Source organism: Xenopus laevis, chromosome 5S, assembly GCF_017654675.1.
Source record: "Xenopus laevis strain J_2021 chromosome 5S, Xenopus_laevis_v10.1, whole genome shotgun sequence".
NCBI lineage: Eukaryota > Metazoa > Chordata > Amphibia > Anura > Pipidae > Xenopus > Xenopus laevis.
In genome coordinates, this window is record NC_054380.1 from 92,695,109 (window position 1) to 92,720,907 (window position 25,799).

A 25,799-nucleotide genomic window follows, 5' to 3' on the forward strand; every position below is an offset into this window, starting at 1 on the left:
CGAATCCTCGATTCGTACGATGAGCTTTTTGTGTCTATGGCCAGCTTTACTGTCACAATTTATGCCCACAGTACAACGCTACTACTGGTTGTTACAGTTCTCTCAGGCAATTAAAAATGCTTGTTTTTGTCAGGGGCTTTATCCTTTGTCTGAATAGTTGAATAAAAAGCATGTGTATATTTGTACCCGAAAGCCTTAAAAGATTATGAGTTACTCAATTTTTTAAATTTTTATAAAGGTAAAATTAGAGTATCTATGCATTCTGTTTGTGATTTTTAAATCACAATCCCTACATTTCACCATTACACACAAGACCACTAATAAACTTCTTTTTTACTACTACGCAACCCAAAATTTTATAATTTTATTTCCTTTAAATTGAGACAGACGGCAGAGAGCTGAGGTAGTACTTGAGGTATGTACCTGAGGAAAGCCTTGTGCCAATGCTGTACTTCAAAAACCAAATCATTTGACATTCTTAGCTTTTTTCGTGAGGGAGATATACATAGCATTATATATTTCCTGATTAATAACATGAAACAGGTAGCCAACATTTTATTTTCTAAAAATGTGGCTGCATTTGTTCCAATTTAGTATGAAGGCCCACTAATGGATGTCAATTTTGTCAGATATAGCACCAGGAATGTGTGTCATAATATGCTTTCTGAGCCACCAGCAGTAATCCATAGGGTGAAACTGTGTGTAGGGTGTGCAAGCAGTGAGGGCATAAGTGATAGTATCAATGACTTCAGAGGTATCTGTTGATCCACTATTGCAGTAAGTGTGCATTCTGGCAATTTTCTCAATAAAATACTTTCTGCCATAATCATTCTTTATGACATCAGGTAGCTCCTCCCACATCTTGTCACCAATAGCCTTCATTTTTTCTGGGCTGTACAGACTGGTGGCAGCAATAAAATTCCCTGGCTCCACCACACTGACCTTTACTCCAAGGGGATGCATCTCATAGCGGAGGCAGTCAGAAAAAGCTTCTACACCAAATTTGGTGATGCAATAGAGGGAGCGAGCAGGGTTGGCCATACGACCCAACATACTGCTGATATTCACGACACGGCCTGAGAAGACAAGGGCTTAGTGTTAAAAAATACACAAGTACATTTCTGGAGAAATGGAAAGCCAAAGTGAGAAACTAGATAGCTCCCAGTTACAGTACAACTGATGGGCTAACATATAGTATATACAAGGAATAATGTTCCCTTTTCAAATTTAAGTCCCTTATTTTTTTTTTGTTCCACAAACATATAAGAATATATTGTACAGGATAAACATGGTTCTTGTGTATTATAATGATATATATGTGGATTTACCTACACAAACACACACATGCACAAATATATACATATACACATATATCAATGATGGCATGGCTATAATACCAATGCAGAGTGTACAACAACCTTCTACATAACTGAATTTCCGGGGGTTATTAAAGTCCAAATGCCAAAAACTCAAAAAATTCAAGTTTTTTTGTTTAATTTAAAAAACCAAATTTTTAGTGGAAAAAAACCTAAAATTTTTCAAGACTTACTCAAGGCTGCAAAAAAAAAGTCAGAATCTGAAAAATCCACCATCTCAGACATGCCAATGTTGTATATAATTCAATGGGAGAGGTCCTATCCTAGTAGCAGTCTGCGCTGGATTTAGCCTGAAATTCTGACTATTTCGGGCAAAAATCCGAAAAATTAGGACTTTTAGCCCAAAAAAAAAAACATTTTGGGGATAAAAATCTGAAAAATGTACAATTTGGATTTTCGCTAATTTTTATCGAGTTTTCCCCCTAAATCGTGCATTTTATTAATAAATAAGGTCAAATTAAAAAATCAGATACATTTGGATTTTTTGGATTTCAACCCATTGTGAGAGCTAATCAGAATATCCCCAGTAAACAATGCCACTCTACTGATGAAAAGTCTCCTCTGATGTAACTGGGTTTGGAAGATTGCAGGAACCAAAATAAACAGAACTTGGCACTGAAAATCAAGCAGGTCATGTGGTTTTAACTCGTAAAATATATTTTACAAATATTTTTTTATTATTTTAAGATATTAAAATACCGCATTTTAAGGTATTTCAGAATCAATGAACAATTACTAAAAATAAAATCTATTTGAACAAATTTAAGACACATTCAGTATAGTTTAGTTGAATGTAAGTTTTTTTGCTTTACACTGATTATTTCCATGTAAACGACTCTGGTAGGTACTAATATCATAGTAATAAATGTACCCACTTGCTGTGCAGCATAAGGCTTAGCTAGAGCAGAAATATAATGTAAATGTAGTGAAAGCTGTGGCTCTCCACCTGTAACTGAACCACATAACCCTGGATGTTCCCACTAAATTTCTGTAACGCATGGAAGTTGGGTGGTAGAAGTAAAAGAGTATAAGTGCACAGATGGAGGGCCAAAGGTTTTACATCAAACAGGCTATTGCAGTAATTTTTTACTGGAAAGGTAATTATTATCTGTGCATACGTGCACACTCTGATGCAAGTTGTAAATAAATGACTAATCCACAAAGGAAAATGCAGTCAATAGAGAACATAAATATGCTAATGCAGAACACTAACCACTATCTTCATACCTTTGGTCCTTCGAATAAGAGGGAGACAAGCTTTGGTAACACGGACTGTACCCCCCAGGTTAACTTCAGCAACCTCTTTGTATGTCTCCATGCTGGTGAATTCCACTTCTCCAAAGATAGAGATTCCAGCATTGTTGACAACACCCCACAAACCTGATAATAAACAAAAACAATGCAGAACAAAATAACACATTTTTTTTTGCTTTTATCAGAATACAATAACATCAATCTTTTAGGACAAAGTTGCTATGGGAGGCTATAACATGCAGTCAGATGACATAAGAGTCACAGCCAGTTAAAGGGTACATTTGTCTAAAAAATATACAGCCCCTAAACCCACTCCACACCAAATGACTACTCTCAGTGAGGGACACATGGTGGATCACATGCCTGTGTATACTGAGCAAGCACTCTAGAGGCAGGACACTTGCGGAGGATGAGCATGTGCATCACCCATTTCCTGGGAGCAAGAGTTTCTAACCTGCAGGGCCCAACCATTATTATTTAGGTGAATGGAGGACCAATTGCAAAGTGGAGATTTGCAGGTAGCAAATCACTGGCAATTCCTTCTTCTTCGTTCACTGATTTTACATTTACGTCAGTTTGTCTACTGGGAGGATCCTTACCCTTTTCAGGATCCTCAGGATTTCCACGCTCCTGTCTACTTCATCCTGCTTTACAACATTCAGCTGAATTGTCCTCATTCTGTCACATTTCATACTGTCCAGTCCCTTAACACTGGCTTCCCCTTTGTCCTGTGTGGGAAACAATTATTTTAAATGTAATCACACATAACACATACCAAGATACCAAAGAAACCTGCTGAATATAATGTGTGTGGAATGCCAGTACCCTTTGCCTACCACTGTATATACTGTAGTGAACTTGGATTGCCAGCACCCAATGCATCTTTTGTATATAATGTGTGTCAGTTCTCACTTTGTCTCTTTGTTTATTACCTAGCCAGAGTCTCAATACCCCCTTACTCTCACTGTAACAAAAAAACTCTGTCTCTCAGTGTCTAATATAGTTTAGGGTGCAAGTACCCACTACCTCTTAAAGGAGAAGGAAACCCCATGCACCCAGGGAATTTCCTTCTCCTTTAAGGTGGCCATAGATGTTAAGATTTTTAAAAGATCTTTTCGTTATCGTAAGACCAAGCTTATCTTGAAACAATCAGTTAAGTGATTTGTCCATTAACTAAAAAGAACATTTCAATCGACATTGTCTAGTTCAAGCCAGGAAACCTGTGGGTAGCTGCCTGCTTGGCACTGTAAACAGTTGGACAATGGATACTTTTCACTGTGTGAACTATAAAAATCTGCTAACCTGCTCGATCGATTTTCTGACCAATGTCTGATGAAAAATCATTGGATGCACGATCTTTCTGTGCCCACTATCCTCACGATAATTTGACGGATTTGTTAGATCACACAATAATTGGTCTTAACGTCTATGGTGAACTATTTTTAACGTACTTTGGGCGCTAATGTGTTTGTGCTGCCAAAATGCACTTGCAGCTCTCTTTGCTTGTCTATTGTTTTAATGACCTTGGAGTGTCAGTACCCATTGGCTCTCATTGTATATAACATGCTTTGGGTGCTAATGTGTTTGTGGTGCCAGTGTATAATATGACTGAGGTGCCAGAAACCTTTGACTATAAAATATTCTAAGGGTAGTAGAATCTCTCTCTCTCTCTCTCTCTCTCTCTCTCTCTCTCTCTCTCTCTCTCTCTCTGTAAAATGGGCTTGAGGACCAGTGTCCACTGCTTCTCACTATACCCTGTACTTGGGTTCCCAGTAGCCTGCCAATCACTGTATAATGCCTTTAAGTTGCTGGTCTAATAACCCAAGCACAGAAACCAACCATCTATTAGTTTATTGATAATCAGTTGAATTATCAATAATCAAATTATCTGGCCATTTTTGTGGGTTATAAAACTTTTACCAAAAGTTTATTCTGCTATATTTTTCCTAAAAATCTGTAGAGGTAATTTTCCAATACCTGGGGCGCAAGTGCAAGCGCACACCCTGAAGCACTTACTTATCAAACACTCGCACTCAAACCCTAACTTTTTTGCACTCTGGACACTTTGTATATGACTCCTTTTAAGATGGATTTGTTTTTTAAGAGTGAAGTGGATGTGCCTTTTGTCAAATATCTACACAAATGGTAAGTACTAGAGCTATCCTAACTGTCTAGAATACAGTTAATACAGTGCCTTTGGACAAGTTGTCAACTAACTGATCTGTCCTGTCAATTATTTCACATCATGCCTGGAATCTGCCTATTTCCTTCTCTCTGTTCTCCTATTCACTCCCTTTCCTTATCTGTTTCTATGGCTTCTTATCGCTTATATTTCTTATTTTCATTTTATAATTTTTCTATCAAACCCGACAAGTGTGATGTTTAACCACAAGAGCTTTGCAACTGAAGGTCTGTCTCACATTGGGGTATATTGATGTGTCCACCACACTGAACAACAATGGTATGTATGGCAGGGTAGCAAGGAGTAAGCCACTGCTCTCAGCCAAAAATATTGCTGACTGTCTGCAGTTGTGGACAAACCAGAAGGATGTTGGAAGAATGTTTTGTTGATGAATAAAGACAAAATATAACTTTTTGGCTTGAATGAGGAGTGTTACATTTGGAGAAAGAAAAACACTGAATTTCAGCATAAGAACTTTATCCCATCTGTGAAGAGTGTTCTGGTTTGGGCTTGTTTTGCAGCACCTGGGCCTGGATGACTTGATGGAAAAATGAATTCTGAACTATACCAGAGAATTCTAAAGGAAAATGTCAAGACAACTGTCCGTGAACTAAATCTCAAGAGACAGTGGGTCATGCAGCATGACATCGATCCTAAACACACACGTTGTTCTACCAAAGAATGGTTAAAGAAGAATTAAGTGAATATTATGGAATGGCCAAGTCAAAGTCCTGAACTTAATCCAATTGAATATTAAAAATATAGAACATTTTAAGGGGTTTGCAAACTTTCTGTACTGTATGTATCTTTTCTCTCTAAGGAAATAGGAAACACTGGCACTCAAGGCAAAGGAATGCAGGGTTCCCCTTTGCTGTTTATTTTGTGTGAACATTTCGGGGCAAGCCCCTTTATCAAGCATACAATAAAACTGTTGTGCAGACAATATAAAGTGTGACCAGTTGTAACAATTTGCATACCAAATTGGTGTACCCACCCTCCAACCTGCTTGCCACAATTCATATTTAACTGAACACTCTGTTGCATCTCAGGAAGCCGTCCATACTTGGGTTATCTATTCCTATAGACCAGACAGGCAATGAGCAGCTGTTTCCTCACTACTGTTCACTTACCAGAGCTTGGCTATGGCTGTTGAACAACAAGTAGTGTAGCTCAGCTTAAATGGTTACTATTGCTTTCTTAAGCACAGACAATCACAGCTGGCTCCTCTTTTATCATCAACCCAATGACATAGCCCCTCCGCCCCCCCAGGTTTAATGCATTCTGCATTCAGAGCGACTGTAAAACTAATTTGAAATATAAAGAAAACCTTTTCCATTAAAAATGTTCAGGTACAGTGTCCAAAGCAATAGTTCGACAATTCTATTCACTCTATTAAATGAAGACAGCCCAGTAATTAATGAGCTACAAATTTGCTTTCCTCGCTTTCAATGAAACTGAACAGGCAGACAGAAGCTGCCCATCAGTTGCCTAACTGTATTGGAAGAGATCCCAGGCTAAAACAGAATTAGAAATTAGAATGGCACATAGTCTCTGGGCAAAATATCCATTTGACCAATGGCGGCCATGCAGAGGAGTGGGGCACATGTTACACCCTGTGGTTACTATCATACCAATCATATTAGGGAAATCTTGGGGAAATACAATCTTGTGCTACAACAACGTTTCAGATAGGGCCATGAAAAGGCAATTGTGTGGCACAAGCATAACACTACAAGACTAGTGTCTGTGTCTGTACAAGCCCAATATACCAGGCCAGCAGGGAAAATAAAGACAGAATAAAGAGTCACCAACGTATTGTGTAGAGCAAAGTCAAGAGGGTGGTCACCATGAAGAATCTGCACTTACAGATGGCTTATCTCCCGAGTGAGTGTTCACTGCCTCTTTATTCAGATAAATGGATTCTACTTTAGAACCTGGAAACAAAACATTAAAATAAATGTTATCTCTCCTAAAAAACAACTGCACAGAGCCGGGAAGAAGAAAAAGTGCACTACTACAGCAGAACTATGAAAGGCCTCACTAGTGGCATCATTCCTCTTTAGTAATGTAACACTGGGTTTAATCAGGACACTTCACAATAAGTTAAAACCTTATTTCTTAACCTTGTGGTTCCCAGATGGAACTGAACTCCCAGCATGTTGTAACCTGTAGTTACATGGAGTCCAGCAACACCTAGAGGGTAATTCAATGAAAGCTGGGAATCTGATGACACATTGAGGTTCACTGGAAACACTCACCATATGCCACAGGGGTCAGTGTCAGCACTGTGTGGAGGGGCATTTCAGGTATGGAAGTTCCTCTGAAAGTGTGGGGAGAATAAAACAGATCAGATAAGACTCAAACTCCTGCTTCACCCCCTCCAAGTTGAAAATCGAATGGGCAACAAAATACCCTGAATTATTCAGTCTGCCATTTACTCTTAAACATGTGCAACAGATGCGGGGTACCTCCTTGTTTTCAGCAGCACCCACTCAACTCTGATTTGGGGTATCTGTACCTTGTCCTGGTCTCTCAGGGCAAACTCCTCAGGGAAGTTCTCTTGTATCTTCTCATATGTCAATTCCTCACACACCTCCTGCCAGTGAGTCACAAACAGGAAGCCATTAACCAATCATTAGCCTTGCACCATATACATTTATATATATTATCTTATAAAAGGGCTGTTGGAGCAGCCTTAGGGTTAGGACGAACTGGGAGTTTTGGGAAGATGGCAACTTCGGAAAACGAATCGACGAATGTGATTAGTGCCGGTGTTTTTTTTTTTTTCATTTTAGCCGGCGCAGAGTCAGGGATGGCGTTTTTGGACGCTGCAAAGACGATTAGTCGCCAGGCGACCAAATCTCCCCAAAACGCCCAGTGTGGCCTTACCCTTATGGGGTGATTCACCTTTACATTAACCTTGAGTATATTAAAGAATGACTTATTTTAAGCAATTTTTCAATTGGCCTTCATTTTTTCTTTTTTTTTTTATATATCTGCCTTCTGACTCTTTCCAGTTTTCAAATAGGGGTCACTGGCCCCATCTAAAAACAAATTCTTTGTAAGGCTACAAATGTATTGTTATTGCTACTTTTTATTACTCCTATTCAGGCCTCACCTATTGATATTAAAGTCTCTTATTCAAATTAATACATGATTGCTAGGGGAATTTGGCCCATAGCAACCAGATTGCTGAAACTGCAAACTGAAGATGTGCTGAATAAAAAGCTAAATGACTGAAAAAAATACAAATAATAAAAAATGAAAGCCAATTGCAAACTGTCTTTGTTAACACATGCATTTGCATATCTACTGAATTACTTAGACAGGGGCCCAGGGAATGTGCACTGACCCATTTGGATATGCCAGTAGCACTTCCCTTATACTTATATATATTTTTACTTAGCAATGCGGGTGCTCCCACAACCCCCCTTGTGTATTTGCTTTTACAGCCTGTAGCTTTGGCTAAGCTTCTGGTGGCTTGTAGCACCCCCCATACCCACCCCTATTAATTAATAGTGGCCCTATGCTTTTAACTGCACCATATTTATACATTTTTGTCAAAAATGGGCGTTGGTTTGGGCAATCACTCTCTCTTAAAAGCTGCAATTCAGCAGCGGGGGAGGATTTAGCCCTCCAGAAACCAAGGTTCAGCAGACTTTTACTTTTTACTTTACTATTGCTATTATGCAGAGAGACACAGGATCCTCAATACTATGACTGGTAGGTAAACAAGTTAGGGACCGCCATATGGGGTTTACCTTGACGTGGTATGGTGGCTTTTCAACTTTATGATCATAACTTTGCAACTAAAAACCCCTGTCTTTGTTAACACATGCATTTGCATATCTACTGAATTACTGAATTACTTAGACAGGGGCCCAGGGAATGTGCACTGACCCATTTGGATATGCCAGTAGCACTTCCCTTATACTTATATATTTTTACTTAGCAATGCGGGTGCTCCCACAACCCCCCTTGTGCAATTGCAAACTGTCTCAGAATATCACTCTCTACATCATACTAAAAGTTTATTTAAAGGTGAACTGCCTTTATCCAGACTCATTAACTGAATCCCAACCCCAAATAGGATGCTAAGTTGTAGTTGAACAAGTAAAGGCCACAGAATGCCCGGTCTGTGTGTCTGCAGTGCATCCCAGCTTCAGCTCTTCCCCTACTTACAGCATCAATCTCATCCCTTTGCCTTCCACTGCTCGTAGGGAACCCCTAGAGCTTCTGCCGTCTGGATGGTGCGTTTCATATGACTTGTCCACACCTTGAGGTCCGTAATTTGCTGTGACTTCACAAAGTTGCCCAGGGCGTGAGCAAACTATTCAAGATAGCAAAGTGTCAAGGAAAGGAAATGGAGCAATGTGCTGCACATTCACTGGGTGGGAGAGTCTACTACAGAGGGAAGATAATTAACAGCAAGAAATCAGCAGGGAAGAGGGGGTGCAGTGAGAGAGCAGGGAATCTGATGAAGGGACACATTGAGAGTGCAGGGAATCGGCAGGGAAGAGGGGGTGCAGTGAGAGAGCAAGGTATGTACAGGAAGCAAAGAGGTGAGGTTGGGGAGAAGCAGTACTTGGCTGGGAGCAGGAATGAGACATGTGTGAACAGCCCCAAATCACCACTGATCCCCCCAAAAGGTTAAACTCACTCTACTCAAATATAAATGAGTAGAACATCACCTGTCTCTGTCCTGCTACAGTAACAGTTTCTGCAAATTCCTATCCAGGAATTTCTGTTACATCATAATAGTACTGACGCCTGTGCTGTTCCTAATCTCCGGCTGCAAGGCTATTATAAACAGGACTACAACCCCCTGCAGGCTGCCAGAGCTCTACAACTCCCTGCAAGCTACCATAGCCCTACAACTCTCTGCAGGCTACCAGAGCCCTACAACTCCCTGCAGGCTACCAGAACACTATAAATCCCTGCAAGCTGCCAGAGAACTACAACTCCCTGCAGGCTGCCAGAGCAGTACAGTCTATGAGGGTGTGGGTTAAGACAAGGACTACAGGTTGGACAACTATGATTTACAGAAGTTTATAAATACATCTTAAAGGGGTAGTTCACTTTTAGTACATTGTAGAATGGCTAATTGTAAGCAACTTTTCGTCTTCATTTTTTCTTTTTTATAGTTTAATAATTTGCCATCTTTGTCTGACTCTTTCAGTGTTGGCCTGGCCCACAGGGATACCAGGAAAACTCCCGGTGGGCCCAGGTGTCAGTGGGCCCTTATGCTGCTAAACATTTTGCCTATTTCATGGTCATTCCTTATTTCTAAGGGTAGGGACACACTGAGCGATTTGGGGAGATTTAGTCGCCTGGCGACTAATCGCAGCGACTTTTCTCCCCGAATGCCTCCCCTCACTCTGCGCCTGGATAAAATGAAAAGTCGCCGGCGCTAATCACACACGGCGATTCGTTTTCCGAAATCGCCCGAAGTTGCCTCACGAGGAAACTTCGGGCAACTTCGGAAAACGAATCGCCGCGTGTGATTAGCGCAGGCGATTTTTCATTTTAGCCAGGCGCAGAGCGAGGGGAGGCATTCGGGGAAGATTGGTCGTGGAAAGTCGCGGCGATTAGTCGTCAGGCGACTAAATCTCCCCAAATCGCCCAGTGTGTCCCTACCCTAAGAGAACAAAGAGACTAAATAGATGGAATAATAGATTATAGGGTGTAAAGAAAAGAGAATAGGAGAATAGAGAATAAGTAAGGAGAGGAAGAAAAATAGTACTGAGTGGGCCCCTGGTCTAAGGTTTTTTGGTGGGCCCCATGTCTATTGTTTTTGGGTGGGCCCCTGGTGTCCCAGTCCGACACTGGACTCTTTCCAGTCAGAATCCCATCTAAAAAGCAAATGCTCGGAATGTCTACAAATGTATTGTTATTGCTACATTTTATTACTCATCTTTCTAGTCAGGTCCTCTCATTCATATTACAGTCTCTTATTCAAATCAGTGCATGGTTTCTAAGGTAATTTGGTCCCTAGCAACCAGATTGATGAAATTGCAAACTGCAGAACTGCTGAATAACTAAGCTAAATAACTCAAATAAACTTTCTATTTAGGCCCTCTCCTATTCATATTACAGTCTCGTATTCAAATCAAGGCATGGTTGCTATGGTAATTTGGACCAAAGTAACCAGAGTTCTGAATTTGCAAACTGAATTAAATAACTTAAAGACCACAAATAATAAAAAAAACAATTGAAAATTGTCTCTGAATATCACTCTCTACATCATAGTAAAAGGGGATTTATTATACACATACTGTTGGTTTTCTGGTAAAGGCTGTGTTCTGGACAGACAGGGTAGCAAAATAGCCAATTTTTCCAATCGAAATTGGAATTCAATTTCCATAATATGTAACAAGCACAGATATAAAAGGCTCTTAATGGTAGGCTTTGAAACAGTGCAACTCTAGTGAGTGTATGTTTTCCTTCTCTCTCAACCTCTCCAGCACCAGAACTCGTAGAACAAAAGCCATATGGAAAAGCTGTAGGCGTCTGGGCAATTGGTGTCATCTCTTATATTCTGTGACTATCTTCTCTTTTCATCCCTGCCAAATGTATTCCTAAGATATTAGGCTTTCATAGGAAAATCCCCTAGAAGTACAGGTATGGGACCTATTATCCAGAAATCTCACAATTACTATGGCCATCTCCCACAGACTCCATTTTAATCAAATAAATCAATTAAAAATTATTTCCTTTTTCTTTTCTGTAGTCATGAAACCGCACCTTCTGCTTGATCCCAACAAAGATATAATTAATCCATATTGTAAGCAAAATAGTCCTGATGGGTTTAATTAACGCCTGATTTTCTTTTTTTTAGTAGACTGAAGTCATGTGCCAGAATCCTTTGAATGGGAAACGCTTCTCCTAAAGTGCTGTCAGCTGCAGACCAACAGAACGGACATAATCCCACAAGGCTTTCCTTACATCTCTAATCTTACAATGTATTTAGTATTCCCTGGTAATACATCCGACCCAGCTACTGTAGGAAAATAAAATAGGGCAACAAATACAGAAAAAAATGTAGATGTGCCTTATGTAAAATTTCAAATAAAATTCTGAGCAAAGATCTTTCAGGTTAGAAAAAAAATGGGCCAGAGACTATGAAACAGTATCCAGCTACAACTACACAACAACTAGTAGATCAGCTTCTAGAAGCAGCCATGTACCAGTGTACGGCCCAACCTTCATTTTGGAGTAGTTAGATCCAACTTGGATTAATTTAGCTGCATTATCAACACTTTCATATTTTATAAATGCCAGCGCAAAACTGATCTTCATATAAATAAAAGCCTTAAAATCAGTTTATAAACATGAAGAATTATATTGCCAACTGGCACGATATGTCTGGGTAATACTGTCTGCAATGTGGCAAAACTATAAATTAAATAAGACCATCTGTACAAACCTCCCCTCTTCCCATCTAACCCTGCAATCATGAGACACCTTGTGGTCTGCTTTGGTTTTGCTGCAAAGCAGCTTGTAAAGCCAAGACACAAAGTAAATCTGCTTTATTTTACATGAAATATCATGTTATCAGACTATGTGAATAACTAGGGGCACTTCATTCACTTGCAATCAGGGCAGCCCTACAACGTTCATGTGTCAGAAGTGTGAGTGAGAGACAGGAGGTGAGTGAGAGAGAGACACAGACGGATGTACTTAATTCTAAAAAGAGAAAGAGAGTGGAGAAAAGACATGGGCCCAGCCAAAAGAAAGTCAAACATCAGCGTGACAAGCATGTGACTTGCATTCCCGCAGTGGAGGAACCAACACCAGTAAAGGATCAGTGGAACAACTTCAAAAAAATGGATGATGCCATTCAGACATTTAGTGAGTATGGACAAGATGCCTACCTGTTTAATAAAGGACTGGAAAGGTACTTTACACCATCAGATTTCCTAGCAAACCAGCCAAAGCAACATGCAGCCATGTGGCAGGAAGTAACCAACACCTTAATTAAAGTGCACAGACACTTCTCCTTGGACTTTTCCATCCTGTGCCTTGCCATCAACTACAGGGCAAGGTACATCTCCTGCAGGACACTGAAAGCTACCATGCTGAAGCTACTGGGGGCTACTTCCTTGTTTTTGGCCACAAAGGTCATGGAGAGAAATGGTCCTTCAGCAGAGGAGTTCCTGGAGCCATTTGGAGAAGCTTCTTATACACCAGAATACATCGCTTATGTGGAGAAGCACCTTATCTACCATCTGGAATTTCGGCTGCAAGGACCCACCATTGATTTCTTTCTTGAACATTTCTCCCTAATGAGAGTTTCCGACAAGAAGTGTTCACAAGGCAACATCATCAGAACAGCCAATAGCCTTACAGCTGCCAGAGGCATTGCAGCACTGGCCATGACAAAGTATGACTTCCATCCATACGCACCATCACTTCTGGCTCAGTGCTGCCTAAAAGCAGCTGACCAGATATTCGGATACAGCAACATAGTTGGAGAGGAGTCCAGCGACTATCCTGCCCACCTCATGCAGGAATGCTTGGAAAAGACGCTTCTCCTGGTGTCTGCAAACAAGAACGTTTTGCAACAACTTATGCCAGGAGTGTTTCCAGAGAAGCTTCCACAACAGTCTACATCACCCACCAACCACAATGGAAGCCAGGCAGTGAACAGGGACATCAGTGACAAGAAGACGAGAGGAGTAGGCTCTTCCCAGAAGAAACCTGCAGGTGGCAGAAAATCTGCAGCAAAGGCAGCTGCATTCAGAAAAACAACAGGTAAACTAAACTGATGCAGCAGTAAGTATTTTGGTGACCTTGTTTTCCATCTCTTCATTTAGGTATGTTGGTCTACTATATATCTATGCTATATATTTGTCCATCTCTCTGTCACTCACCACTAAGACTAAGAAATATGGTTTAATACACTCAAGCACATTTAGGCCACTCAATGGACTCTGCATTCCTTTTCATTCAACCTGGGCAACTGCAAAAGCCGGGGTCTGCAGGCTGCCTGGGTTCATATTGAATGTAAAGGAATGCAGCTTTCACCTTGCACCTCAAAAATGCTCATGTGTATGCTGCTATATTTCCATTTAATTTTCCTCCCTATTCCACCAGCGGTGTCCCCCTTACACCTAAAACTTGGTTTTATACACAGGAGCACCCATAAGCCGCTCGGTAGTCCCTGCATTCCTTTTCACGCCATCCTTCAGACTGCAAAAGCCGGGATTTGCAGGCTGCCTGGGGAATGGAATGGAAAGGAATGCAGTTTTTCCCTCGCAGCTCAAGGGTGATCATGTGTATGCTGCCATATTGTTTTGTGTGTCCCTTACCCTCCTTCTCTTAAATAAATATGGAGCATTGATCCTGGGAGCAAATCTGATCGCCGTTAAGGGGTCAGGTTTTGGGCTGTAACAGTCAATTCCAGTCAGGAGCTGGAAGGGCCAGCAAGGTTTTGTCCTCTATTGATTAATGGGAGAAGCTCATTCTTTCACTTTTCAATGCACTGAGAAGACTTCCTCTAGACAGAACATACTGTACATTTGGCTTCCAAACCTCAAAAAGGAACATCAAGACTCCCAACAAAAAGTGGCTAAGCTTATACGGGGTATGGAAAGTATCAGTTACTAAAGGGTGAACATTTATTCAACCCCAAGTACTATTTAACTATGTTGCTTTGGCGGGGGGGGGGGGGTCATTGAGATTGAATACCAATAGATTTCTGCATTAGAATCAGCACACATATTTCAAAGAAAGAAGAAATAGTTACTTGAAACATTCCATTCCCATGGAAACTGCTTTGTGGTTGGGATCTGATCAGAATATTTCCAAGCCGAGCTGTAAACACTAACACCTAGCATTTTCCTTGGTTTCTGTGACAACTAAAATGGTCTCCATGGTCACTGTTTGGGATGCCACAGGTTATCTCCTCCCAGGCAAATGTCACCATTGGTTTGGTAATGATTATCCAAAGACACCTCCCAAAACCTCCTCATTTGCAACTGTCAAAGTGAGAGAACTTAACTCAATAGATTCTCTTTTCAATGTGAAATATTCCATATGATTTCAAATTACTGAAGAATGAAAGTCACCCAAGAGTGTAATAACTAGTGCATAATGCAGATGATAAACAGTGATGCTTAAAACTCACAGGACCCATGTGCTAGGCAGATTTGGGTCAAAAAATTGAGCGGCAGGCTGGTCAACCTTTTCTTGGGTGGGTGGCAGGCCAAACTTCTCTTGGGTCAAACATCTAGCAGATCCCCACATGCTCCCCACAGAAGGTTAATGCTGCACTTCCTTGACATCATTGGAAGGGAGTCGAGCCACATGATAGTCATGAAATAGAAATGGCCTTGGGCTGAAAGCAGCAGGGCAGGGATAGTTGACTACAGCACATTAAGGCAAGTTGCCATAGAACACCCATTTCTACATTACACTAATAAATAGTATTAAAGTTATGGCTGTGGTCTGACTGGGCATTGAGTAAGTCAAACTAGATACAGGCTTCTACTTCCCCCAGAGCTAAAAAGCTTTGTGTGGAACAACTGATCACTAATCCAATGCTAAACCAGTGCCTAAGATGAAAAGAAAACAAGTAGTGTCCCCTCAAACTCACGGTTTTCTGGGACGTGCAGAAGAAGGCAGCAGAGCACAGCGAGATCCAAGAAGATGTCTACTTGACCTCAGCGTCATTTTTCCCTGCTAGAGACAAACCTGCAAAGGAGAAAGAAACAAGTTTGCCACAAATAACAAATAACAGGAATCATTGGTGCACTGCTGACAATGTTTTAGTACAAACACTAATCCTGCAGCATAAAGGCTTCAGTCAGTTCAAGTGCTGCATTATAGTCTCGGTCAAAAAACACAATAAAGGAATTGAGTAAACATTGTGTTAGGATTGCCAGCAGCATCAGTAGTAATTCAAGAAAATGTGGGCAGTTATTTGTATTTTATGGGCCCCAGAGGTTACGGCACTGTGTTGCGGGGAGTTTCTATCGTAAACGGACTCCTGCTGCACAAATATGGCAGCCCCCTCACTAATGAATATGTAGAATAGCAGCTCTGTGTTTGGCTATTCCTCTTCACTAAACAAAAGACAGATGTTTGGTCTGTTTTGTCAGGACTGGGGCTTGGATATTCTTTTTGGCTTCTTTGTGTTCCAGAGGAAGGTTGTGTTTTTAAAGTCCCGATAAAGTATATATATTTTTAAATAAAGGATCCATAATACACAGTCATATTTGCTGGCATCTTTGTAAGGACCTGGCAATACTTGTTTTACTACAGGGTGTACACCATAATAATGTACAAGACAAACGACAATATTTGCATGTCATTTGGTGTAGCATCTTAACCCATGGCTGTCTATTCTATATAGACACACAAGGGCCTGTGCTAGGGCAGCAGTTTGAAATGAGTTTCAAGTGTTGACAACTACACAAGCCACATAGTGAACAAAATATTCTATATGCACAGGGCCACGGAAAAAGGAAGGCGATTGTTAATAGCATCCCAGACTTTTCTGTAGAGACCATTTACTTGGGAGTCCTAACATTTACCGATATTTACTGTCAACCATGAACAGGAGAGCCCAATTCTTTCCCCTCACCTCTCATTCATATCAGTGTCACACCTCTCAATCTCTCTGTACAGGCTATGAGCAATCTCAGGCTGTTCCTGCAGAAGTGAGTTTAACAATGCTGGAGTAATTGTATAATTGAATAATAATCCCTAGCAAACAATTTTACAATTTGCTTAAATAGGTCAACAACAGTAAGACTAATGACTGCCCACAGTATAATTTATAATTATTAAAATGATTTAGTAAATTGCCAGCTTGTAAGAAAAACACTTGTTCTACCTTCACAATGGACATGTCAACATTTGTGCACAAATAAAAATGGTTGCCTTTATTCTATAAAGCACTTAGCCTTAAAGGAGAATTCAACCCTAAAGTTAAAAAACCCCTACCCTACATACACCCCCCTCCCCCTAGCCTAAGTGTCACCCCGGAATTCTGTCAGATACTAGTAGAATTCTTTTGTTTCTACCTCTATAGCTGACGATTCAGCTCTAACATCTGTATTTATGGTCGCAGGTAGGGTTGACATGAGGCCGGTAAAAATGATGGTTGATCACAATGTTATTAATAGGGAAAAAAGATAAATATATAGGAAGGCTGGTATTTTTTTCTGGAAAAGGTGGCAATCCTAGTCGCATGAAAGATCCTAAATGTTACATTTATGGCCACCTTTAGTCTTGTGAGACTTTTTCTAAAATTGAAGAACTTTCCATGCCATGTTTGAAAACAACAGCTGCTCCCAACTGGTCCTTTTCATTTCCAAAACATGGAGAAAACACTAAGCACAAATATGAATACCAACAGACAGGGCTGCCATCAGGGTGGGACAGGGGGGACAAGTGGTCCGGGCATGAAGGGGGGCCCGGCAGTGCTGCAGTTTTGAAAAGAGCGCTGAAGCCTGCTGCCATCCCGAACAGCCGAAATGCGGAAGTGTTTAGAGCATGCGAAGGACCCCAAGCCACGAAAACAGCTGAAGTCGAACTCCCAAAGTGGTGAAAAGACCTGAAGTCACACGAAAATAACCGAAGCCGAAGTCCTGAAGCGGCGAAAAGACCCGAAGTCACAAAAACAGCCGAAATTGAAGTCCTGAAGCAGCGAAAAGACCCGAAGTCACGAAAGGAGGCGAAGTTGAAGAACTGAAGCCACGATTCAATTCTACTGAAAACCAATGTGGGTTTTTTTTTTTTAATCCCCTGGCCACCAATGTATTATTTTAATATTCTATAGGCCCCTGCCACCAATGGTTTTTTTTTTAAAAAAAATTTGGGGGCCCCAATTTGTTTTAAATTGTAAGGGGGGCCCTGGCACCAATGTTTTGTTGTTTTTTTTACTTATAAGGGGGCCCTGACCATCAATAGTTTTTTATAACTTGTGTGTGTGTGGGGGGTTACTTTTTTAGTGCTGATGTCTGTGTGGTCTTTGGGTGGGATGGAGTGGGGTGGGATCTGGGGTAGGCGCAATTGCACTCGCGACTTGGACTACCAGACGCCCTCTGCACTACGTGGACCGCCCGACCCCACCGGGGCAACATGGACCACCCCTGACCCCCTCCAGCACTTAACAGATGAGTGGGTGGGTGGCAAAATGAAGGCTGCCTCAGTCTGCAAAATGGACAGGATCGCCCCTAGCAGGGCACTGGGGCCGTGATTTCTAATGGCGACCCTGTCAACAGACGGAAGTAGTGAAAGTCTAGTCAGTGTCACTGTTACAGGAAGAGCTTGTGAGAGTGATCTCTGTCCCCCCCAGGAACGGTCCATACTACAATGAAATGTTTGTACTTGTGGCCCATGCTACACACTGTATCTGCTGTAAGAGGAGCACTGTGTGTAATTTAATAGTGCAGAAGAGATACCTGGCGCTGAGGTAGAGAGGCTACAAACAGACACGGCTAATAACACAATGTCAGTCATTTCATCACTGCTGCAAATGAATGCTCGCGCACACTGGCAGAGCCCAAGCCTGGAAGAGGCGGAACGCTGAGGCCTCGGAAGTGATGAGAAGAGCTGGCCACGCCTCCGCTCTATTTCAGGGGCAGCAGCACTAGCGCGGGGCTAAAGGAGAGCGCGCAGTGATGGGGTTCCGCGTTACTCGTGCCAGGGCGGTGCTGTTGGTGCTCCTGTCCCTCGGGCTCACTCTGGCTCTTGGCCTCGGGCTCCCGGAGGCGTTGAAGCTGCTCTTTAGGTTTTTGGGGTTCCCCAGTGACAGTGTGTCCCATGGGATTGTGCTGCTGTACTTGGTGTTCATGCTGTGGGTTGCCATGCCAACTGTACCCCGGGGCACGCTGCCAGTGAGTAATAGCGCTCTGTCCAACTGTCATACCGTGTGTTACTAGCAGCACATTCCTAGCGTCTTATGTGTATTCGCTTCCTCTGAATAGATACTTCTTTCGATTTAATAGTAGCCTCATAGCATTGATTATCAGCAATGAAAAATGTTCTGTTTCTATTTGACTCTTAATACGATATCCAAAGGCAGTGTCTCTGAGCTGTTCATAACAACACACACTGAGGCCGACACAAGAGAAGCTACACAACTTGTCATTCATTATTGTCAGAAAGATTTCTAATTGTCCTACACCTAAACACGTTACTTTTAACATATGGTAATGACGAACTGTTCAGTTAAATGAAATGTTTTTGTAGGGAGTTCAAGATTACTTGATTGGTGTCTTTCTATTTACAGTGTCAGTGGGCTAAACTTGCTTATGTGACCTTTATCCTATTCATAGTGGCATGACTGTAAGCTGTTCAGCTTTCTAATGAGGGGGTGTATGTTCCATGATCACAACCAGGGGCTTTTCTCTGTTAAAAGTAAAAAAAAATAACAACACGTCTGTAAACAGCAGAAAGGTGCTTAACCCATGGATAGGCTGGTATACTGAGAGTGGGAGCTGCATGTGTAAATGGCCAAAAACAGTGAGCCTGGGGACGGTTGTTTTAGTTTGATAAAACCTGGAAGCCAAGAGGTTGCCTTTTCTTGCCTTACACCACAATTCCTTAAATACTCAGTAGGAAAATAAAGAGGAAATAACATTATTTCCAAGTTGAAGTGTCTTTGTGCCTGGCAGGGTAGTGTTCAGCATGTAAAGGAATATTCGCCTTTCAAGGCTGAATAAGGTGAGATATATAGGTTGAGATATCATGTTTGTGTCACAGTACCTATAACCTATGTACATTCTCTCTAGGAGAGTATACTAATCATACTAATCATATCCTTGCTTTGCTTTCCAGGTGGAGGGAAAGGAGGTGCTGATCACAGGCTGTGACACTGGATTTGGATTCGCTTTGGCAAAGCACCTGCATAAATTGGGATTTACAGTATTTGCAGGGTGTTTGTTAAAGGTAGGTGTCTGGAAAGAGAAGAATCTTTAGATATTCATGTTGGCATTCATGCAGGGTGGCTTATTGGTTAGCGGTTTTGATCTGGGCACTATCATATGTTCTCTCCATGTCTGCTTTGAATTCCTTTGGGTGTCCCCGTTTCCTCGCACACTCCAGGCAGGTTGACCGGCTCCTGATGAAATAGATCATTGTATGACCTATAGTTTTTGAAAAATTTGCCGCCTTCTTCTGACTCTTTCCAGCTTTCAAATGGGGGTCAATGACCCCATCTAAAAAACAAATGCTCTGTAAGGCTACACATTTATTGTTATTGCGACTTTTGGTTACTTATCTTTCTGTTCAGTCCCTCTACTATTCATATTCGAGTCTCTCCTTCAAATCAATGCATAGTTGCTTGGGTAATTCAGACCCTAACAACCAGATTGCTGAACTGGCTAGAGCTGCTAAATAACTCAAAAAAACACAAATAATAAAAAATCAAAACCAATTGCAAATATCACTCTCTACATCATAGTAAACGTTAATGTAAAGTGTTAATGTTAAGTGTTGCATAAATGTGTCAGTGCTGTATAAAAAAAATGATGATAATTATAGTCATTAATTCAATGCTCACAGAAGGAGACAAAAAGAGAGGAGTATATGGCGTCGCACAATCTATTTGTAGATTTGAGTGAGTGATTGTGTCTTCAAAAACATGGTGATCAACTAGTTCATCGTGAACAAACAAGTAAATTGGTTGTGTTGATTAGTGAAAATAGCTTTTGTAATAAATAAAGTTAAATAATTTAAAGTGAAAAATCTTGTGAAATTCATTGTGAAGTAAAAACTTTTAAAGTGCAAGGTGCTTATTGTGGACATGATACATGATTAGACCCACGACATATGACCCATGGATAAGAGACCTGATAAAAAATAACTTTTATTGACTCCTAAAATATCAGTTGTGAGGGGGAATAATTCATAAAATCACTTAAAAACAATTAAGAAAAGGGGTGGAGATTCTATCTGAAGTATGTGTAAATAGGGATTACAGCGTAATTAATTCATTAGACTGTTCCCTTCTAGATCTTACATCACCCAATAACCCTATAATGAATTGATGGGGTACATAGAGAACATTGCTAAACAATCGTAATGGTGGTAGGTGAGAGGATGAATGAGGAATGGATGGTGTAGTGAGAGTTAATCTTTGGGTCAATCCCTTAAGCGCTCACTACACCATCCATTCCTCATTCATCCTCTCACCTACCACCATTAAGATTGCTTAGCAATGTTCTCTATGTACCCCATCAATTCATTATAGGGTTATTGGGTGATGTAGGATCTAGAAGGGAACAGTCTAATGAATTAATTACGCTGTAATCCCTATTTACACATAATTCAGATCGAATCTCCACCCCTTTTCTTAATTGTTTTTAAGTGATTTTATGAATTATTCCCCCTCACAACTGATGAATTTTAGGAGTAAATAAAAGTTATATTTTATCAGGTCTCTTATCCATGGGTCATATGTCGTGGGTCTAATCATGTATCATGTCCACAATGCACTTGCACTTTAAAAGTTTTTACTTCACAATGAATTTAACAAGATTTTTCACTTTAATTATTTAACTTTATTTATTACAAAAGCTATTTTCACTAATCAACACAACCAATTTACTTGTTTGTTCACGATGAACTAGTTGATCACCATGTTTTTGAAGACACAATCACTCACTCAAATCTACAAATAGATTGTGCGATGCCATATACTCCTCTCTTTTTGTCTCCTTCTGTGAGCATTGAATTAATTTTCCATTTATAGGCGTTGTCAGCATATCTATACCGAGTGGCTCATCTGCTCTCGGTTAAGGGATTTCCTTAGGGAGTGACATTTGGTTAGAAGGTGCGGCAAACACCAATTTACCTTAATTATAGTCATTCCCTGCTTGCTTTGCCTCTCTTGATAGAATTTTCAGCCAATTGTCCTGCTGTATAATATCTGAATAGTTCAGACATTAATCTGGCAGAGTGAAAATATCACAGAAACAGTTGAGGGCTGCATTTGCTGTTCTGTTGCAACCAACACTCCCCGATGTGATCTGACTATTGGACTGTTGAATAAGCATCTATTAAGCCCGATTTAGCTCACTGCTCCTAAGTGGGCAAAGGACACCTTGATTAGTGACCTGGAAATAAAAAGAACTAGAGAAAGCAAATTATTGTCAGAATGAAGTGTTGTTATTGAGAAGGCTGATCCAGATTAAACTTTTGAGTCAGCAAAATGCTCTTAGGTTCTCCCTAGGAATTTCCTTACTCAACTCTCCTTTTTGTGCCCTGAAAATCCCAGGGAGCACCATCCTCGTGTGTCTGCGTCGGCCCCTGCCCTTCAGAGCTTCTGTTATTCAGGCTTATTTTAGATCAGCCAGAATCATTGCAGTCTTGCAACTGACTGTAAGCTCACAGTGGACAGGGCACTTTAGTCTTTTCTGGCTTGGTTTGTATTTTTTTGTTTTTGCAATGTTTGTATTTCCACTCAGTGTATTGTTGATGCTTTACAGACAATTTATAAGGGTAGGACTACACGTACGTTTTTGGTGCGATCCGACATGCTGCGACAAAATGCTGGTGTCAAATCGCATGCAACGGAAATAAGGTAAGTGAATGCATTGTCGGATGAAGTCGCAGCGTTGATCCGACGCGACACGACTATCGGATGCAGACGCTGCGTCTGCATCCGACAGTGGTGTTGGATCAACGCTGCAACTTCATCCGACATTTCTATCTCTACCTTATTTCTGCTGCATGCGATTTGACGCCGGCGCGCCGGATTGTGCCGAAAATGTCTGTGTAGTCCTATCCTTAAAGTGATACTGACCCTAAAATTTTCTTTTCAAAATATTAATCTGCATTAAAAGTTACCTATAGGTAATGTTGATCGTTTTTCGCTGATAAATCTGCTTTTGTAAGTAATTGTCACTTAAACCTGACTGTTTTGCCAACCTGACTGTCCCTTCTTAACCTGTCAGTTTCTAATGCTAATGGACTACTGCTGCACAAATATGGCAGCCCCCTCATAGAGGAACATGGGGGTAAGAAAAATAATGTAAAAGCATCATGCAAATACTTTTATGGCAAAATAGCATTCAAAGACAATGTTATGATAGATAATAAAAAAGGTTATTTTCTGATGTCAGTATCTCTTTAACCTGGGAAAAATAATGTAAAAGCATCAGGCAAATACTTTTATGGCAAAATAGCATTCAAAGACAATGTTATGATAGATAATAAAAAGGGTTATTTTCTGATGTCAGTATCTCTTTAACCTGGGAAGAACAGATACATAGTTGAATTGGGTTGAAAAATACAAAGTCCATCAAGTTCAACCCCTTTAAATGAAACCCAGCATCCATACACACACTCCTCCATACCTTCACATAAATTCTATATACCCATATCTATACTAACTATAGAATTTAGTATCACAATAGCCTTTGATATTATGTCTGTCCAAAAAAATCATCCAAGCCATTCTTAAAGGCATTAACAGAATCAGCATCACATGGCAGTGCATTCCACAACCTCACTGTCCCCACTGTGAAGATCCATCTACGTTGCTTCAAATGAAAGTTCTTTTTTCTAGACTGAAGGTGTGGCCTCTTGTACGGTGATCCACTTTATCGGTAAAAAGGTCCCCTGCTATTTGTCTATAATGTCCTCTAATGTACTTGTAAAGTGTAATCATGTCCCCTTGCAAATGTCTTTTCCAGAAAACAACCCCATCCTTGACAGTCTACTCTCATAATTTGTCTTCCACCCCTCTAACCAATTTCCAGCTCATTTATATCCCTCTTAAAGGAGAAGCAAAGCCCCAGGGCGCAAAACCCCTCCCCCCTCCCGTGTATTGCCCCCCCTCCCTCCTCCCCCCTGGCCTACCCCTCCCGCTGGGCAAATGCCCCTAACTTTTTACTCACCCCTCTGCGCAGGTCCTGTCCACGGAGTTCGCAGTCGCCATCTTCTCCGACGCGCGTCTTCTTCCTGCTCTGATCGGCGTTTTCTGGCGCATGCGCAGTAGGAACAGGTACCGGTACGGCTCTACTGCGCATGCGCCGAATGTCACGAAGTGAAATCGGAAAACTTCGTGACATTCGGCGCATGCGCAGTAGAGCCGTACCGGTACCTGTTCCTACTGCGCATGCGCCAGAAAACGCCGATCAGAGCAGGAAGAAGACGCGCGTGGGAGAAGATGGCGACTGCGAACTCCGTGGACAGGACCTGCGCAAAGGGGTGAGTAAAAAGTTAGGGGCATTTGCCCAGCGGGAGGGGTAGGCCAGGGGGGAGGAGGGAGGGGGGGCAATACACGGGAGGGGGGAGGGGTTTTGCGCCCTGGGGCTTTCCTTCTCCTTTAAGGACTGGAGTCTAAAACTGCACTGCATACTCCAGATGAGGCCTCACCAGGGACCTATAAAGAGGCATAATTATATTTTCATCCCTTGAGTTTATGCCCTTTTTATGCAAGACAGAACTTTATTTGCTTTAGTGGCCACAGAATGACACTGCCCAGAATTAGACAACTTGTTAGCTACAAAAACCCTAGATCCTTCTCATTTAAGGAAACTCCCAACACACGCCATTTAGTGTATAACTTGCATTTATATTATTTTTGCCAAAGTGCATAACCTTGCATTTATCAACATTGAACCTCATTTTCCAGTTTGCTTCCCAGTTTTCCAACTTAGTCAAATCACTCTGAAAAGTAACAGCATCCTGCATGCACAATTTAGTATCATCAGCAAAAATAGAAACAGTACTTTCAATGCCCACCTCCAGGTCATTAATAAACAAGTTGAAAAAAAAGGACCTAGTACAGAGCCATACAGTTCTCCACTAACAACACTGATCCAATTAGAAAATGTTCCATTTACCACCACATTTTGTAATCTATCTCTTAGCCAGTTCTCTATCCAGGTACAAATACTATGTTCCAGGCCAACATTCCTTAATTTAACCAGTAACCTTCTGTGTGGCACTGTATCAAATGCTTTAGCAAAGTCTAAGTAAATCACATCCACTGCCCTCCCATAATTGAGGTCCCTGCTCACCATATCCATAGCTTAAACCCAGCTGCAGTACAAGGTATTGGACCTGTTATAAAAAATGCTTGAAACTTGGGGTTTTCCGAATTTCCATAATTTGGATCTCCATACCTTAAATTTACTAAAAAATTATTTAAACATTAATTAAACCTAAGAATTCAAGATCTATTAGTTGGAGTTGAGTACAAGCTATTGTTATTTCAGTAAAAGCAAATATGTTTTGAAACAGAAAATAAATTTTGAGTTATTTGATTAAAATTGAGTCTATGGGAGACCACCTTTTCAGTAATTCTAAACTATCTGGATGACGTGCTTCTGGGTAATGGATCCTATACCTGTAATAAAGAGACTGAATTGTGTAGGTCAATGCTGCTGTATTGTGAATTCCACCCTAACTGGCACAGTGTTTAAGCTCATTGGGTTTCAGCAGCCATTTGTGTACTTCCAGGATAAAAATGGAAATGGAGCTGAGGAACTACAAGGAATGCAGTCTGATCGCATGCATGTTTTCCAGTTGAATGTCTGCAATGAGGAGGAGGTTGGCAAAGCATTGGAGTTTGTCAAACAGCGTCTAGAGAATACAGAAAAGGGTAAATGTTCCGTTGTACATACAGCATCCCTCAGTTACATGGGAAAGGTTGGCATGCTTCACTTTTTTACCCTTTACCTCCCTCACCCTCCCTGTCTCCTCCCTTATTGGCACACACTCAATACAGTTGAACTTCCTGAGAAAGAATAAAATTTTGTGTATGCTGATTCCCCCGGGAGACCCCCTCACTGTTCTCAAGCTAACTTGTTCATTATCACCTTGACCTTGAGGAAGAACCATCTCAATGGTTATATGGTTGGTTCCTTGTTTTTCTGTGCTGTGATACGATATCTTTATGCTCTCACAATGGTAATGTCCTTTTATGCTTATGTCAAATAAACTGTAACTTTCCACCTCACGTGGTCTCAGGTTCTCGAAGTTCCACAAAATTCCTTCTCTTGCCTTAAAGTGATACTGACACA

At 41.1% G+C, this 25,799-nt stretch overlaps 2 protein-coding genes and 1 pseudogene across 4 annotated transcripts in view; 2 read left to right on the forward strand and 1 right to left on the reverse strand.

Moving 5' to 3' along the window:
* On the reverse strand, positions 1 to 18,312 carry LOC108717449 (annotated as a pseudogene).
* On the forward strand, positions 11,934 to 13,580 carry LOC121394115 (cyclin-O protein B-like). Its single transcript, XM_041564121.1, has 2 exons — positions 11,934 to 12,003; positions 12,388 to 13,580. Exons 1-2 carry the CDS (start codon positions 11,934 to 11,936, stop codon positions 13,578 to 13,580), a joined length of 1,263 nt encoding a protein of 420 aa, XP_041420055.1.
* bdh1a.S (3-hydroxybutyrate dehydrogenase, type 1 A S homeolog) overlaps positions 18,295 to 25,799 on the forward strand; it is a 14,608-nt gene continuing 7,103 nt past the window's right edge. Inside the window, exons 1-3 of one of the 3 annotated variants that reach the window (XM_018265665.2) lie at positions 18,295 to 18,659; positions 19,603 to 19,713; positions 25,237 to 25,378. In XM_018265665.2, the coding sequence (XP_018121154.1) occupies positions 18,444 to 18,659; positions 19,603 to 19,713; positions 25,237 to 25,378 (469 nt within the window). In that variant the 5' untranslated portion in view covers positions 18,295 to 18,443. Of the gene's footprint in view, positions 18,660 to 19,602; positions 19,714 to 25,215; positions 25,379 to 25,799 lie in introns of all 3 variants that reach the window. The other 2 variants (XM_018265663.2, XM_018265664.2) reach the window with 2 other exon arrangements.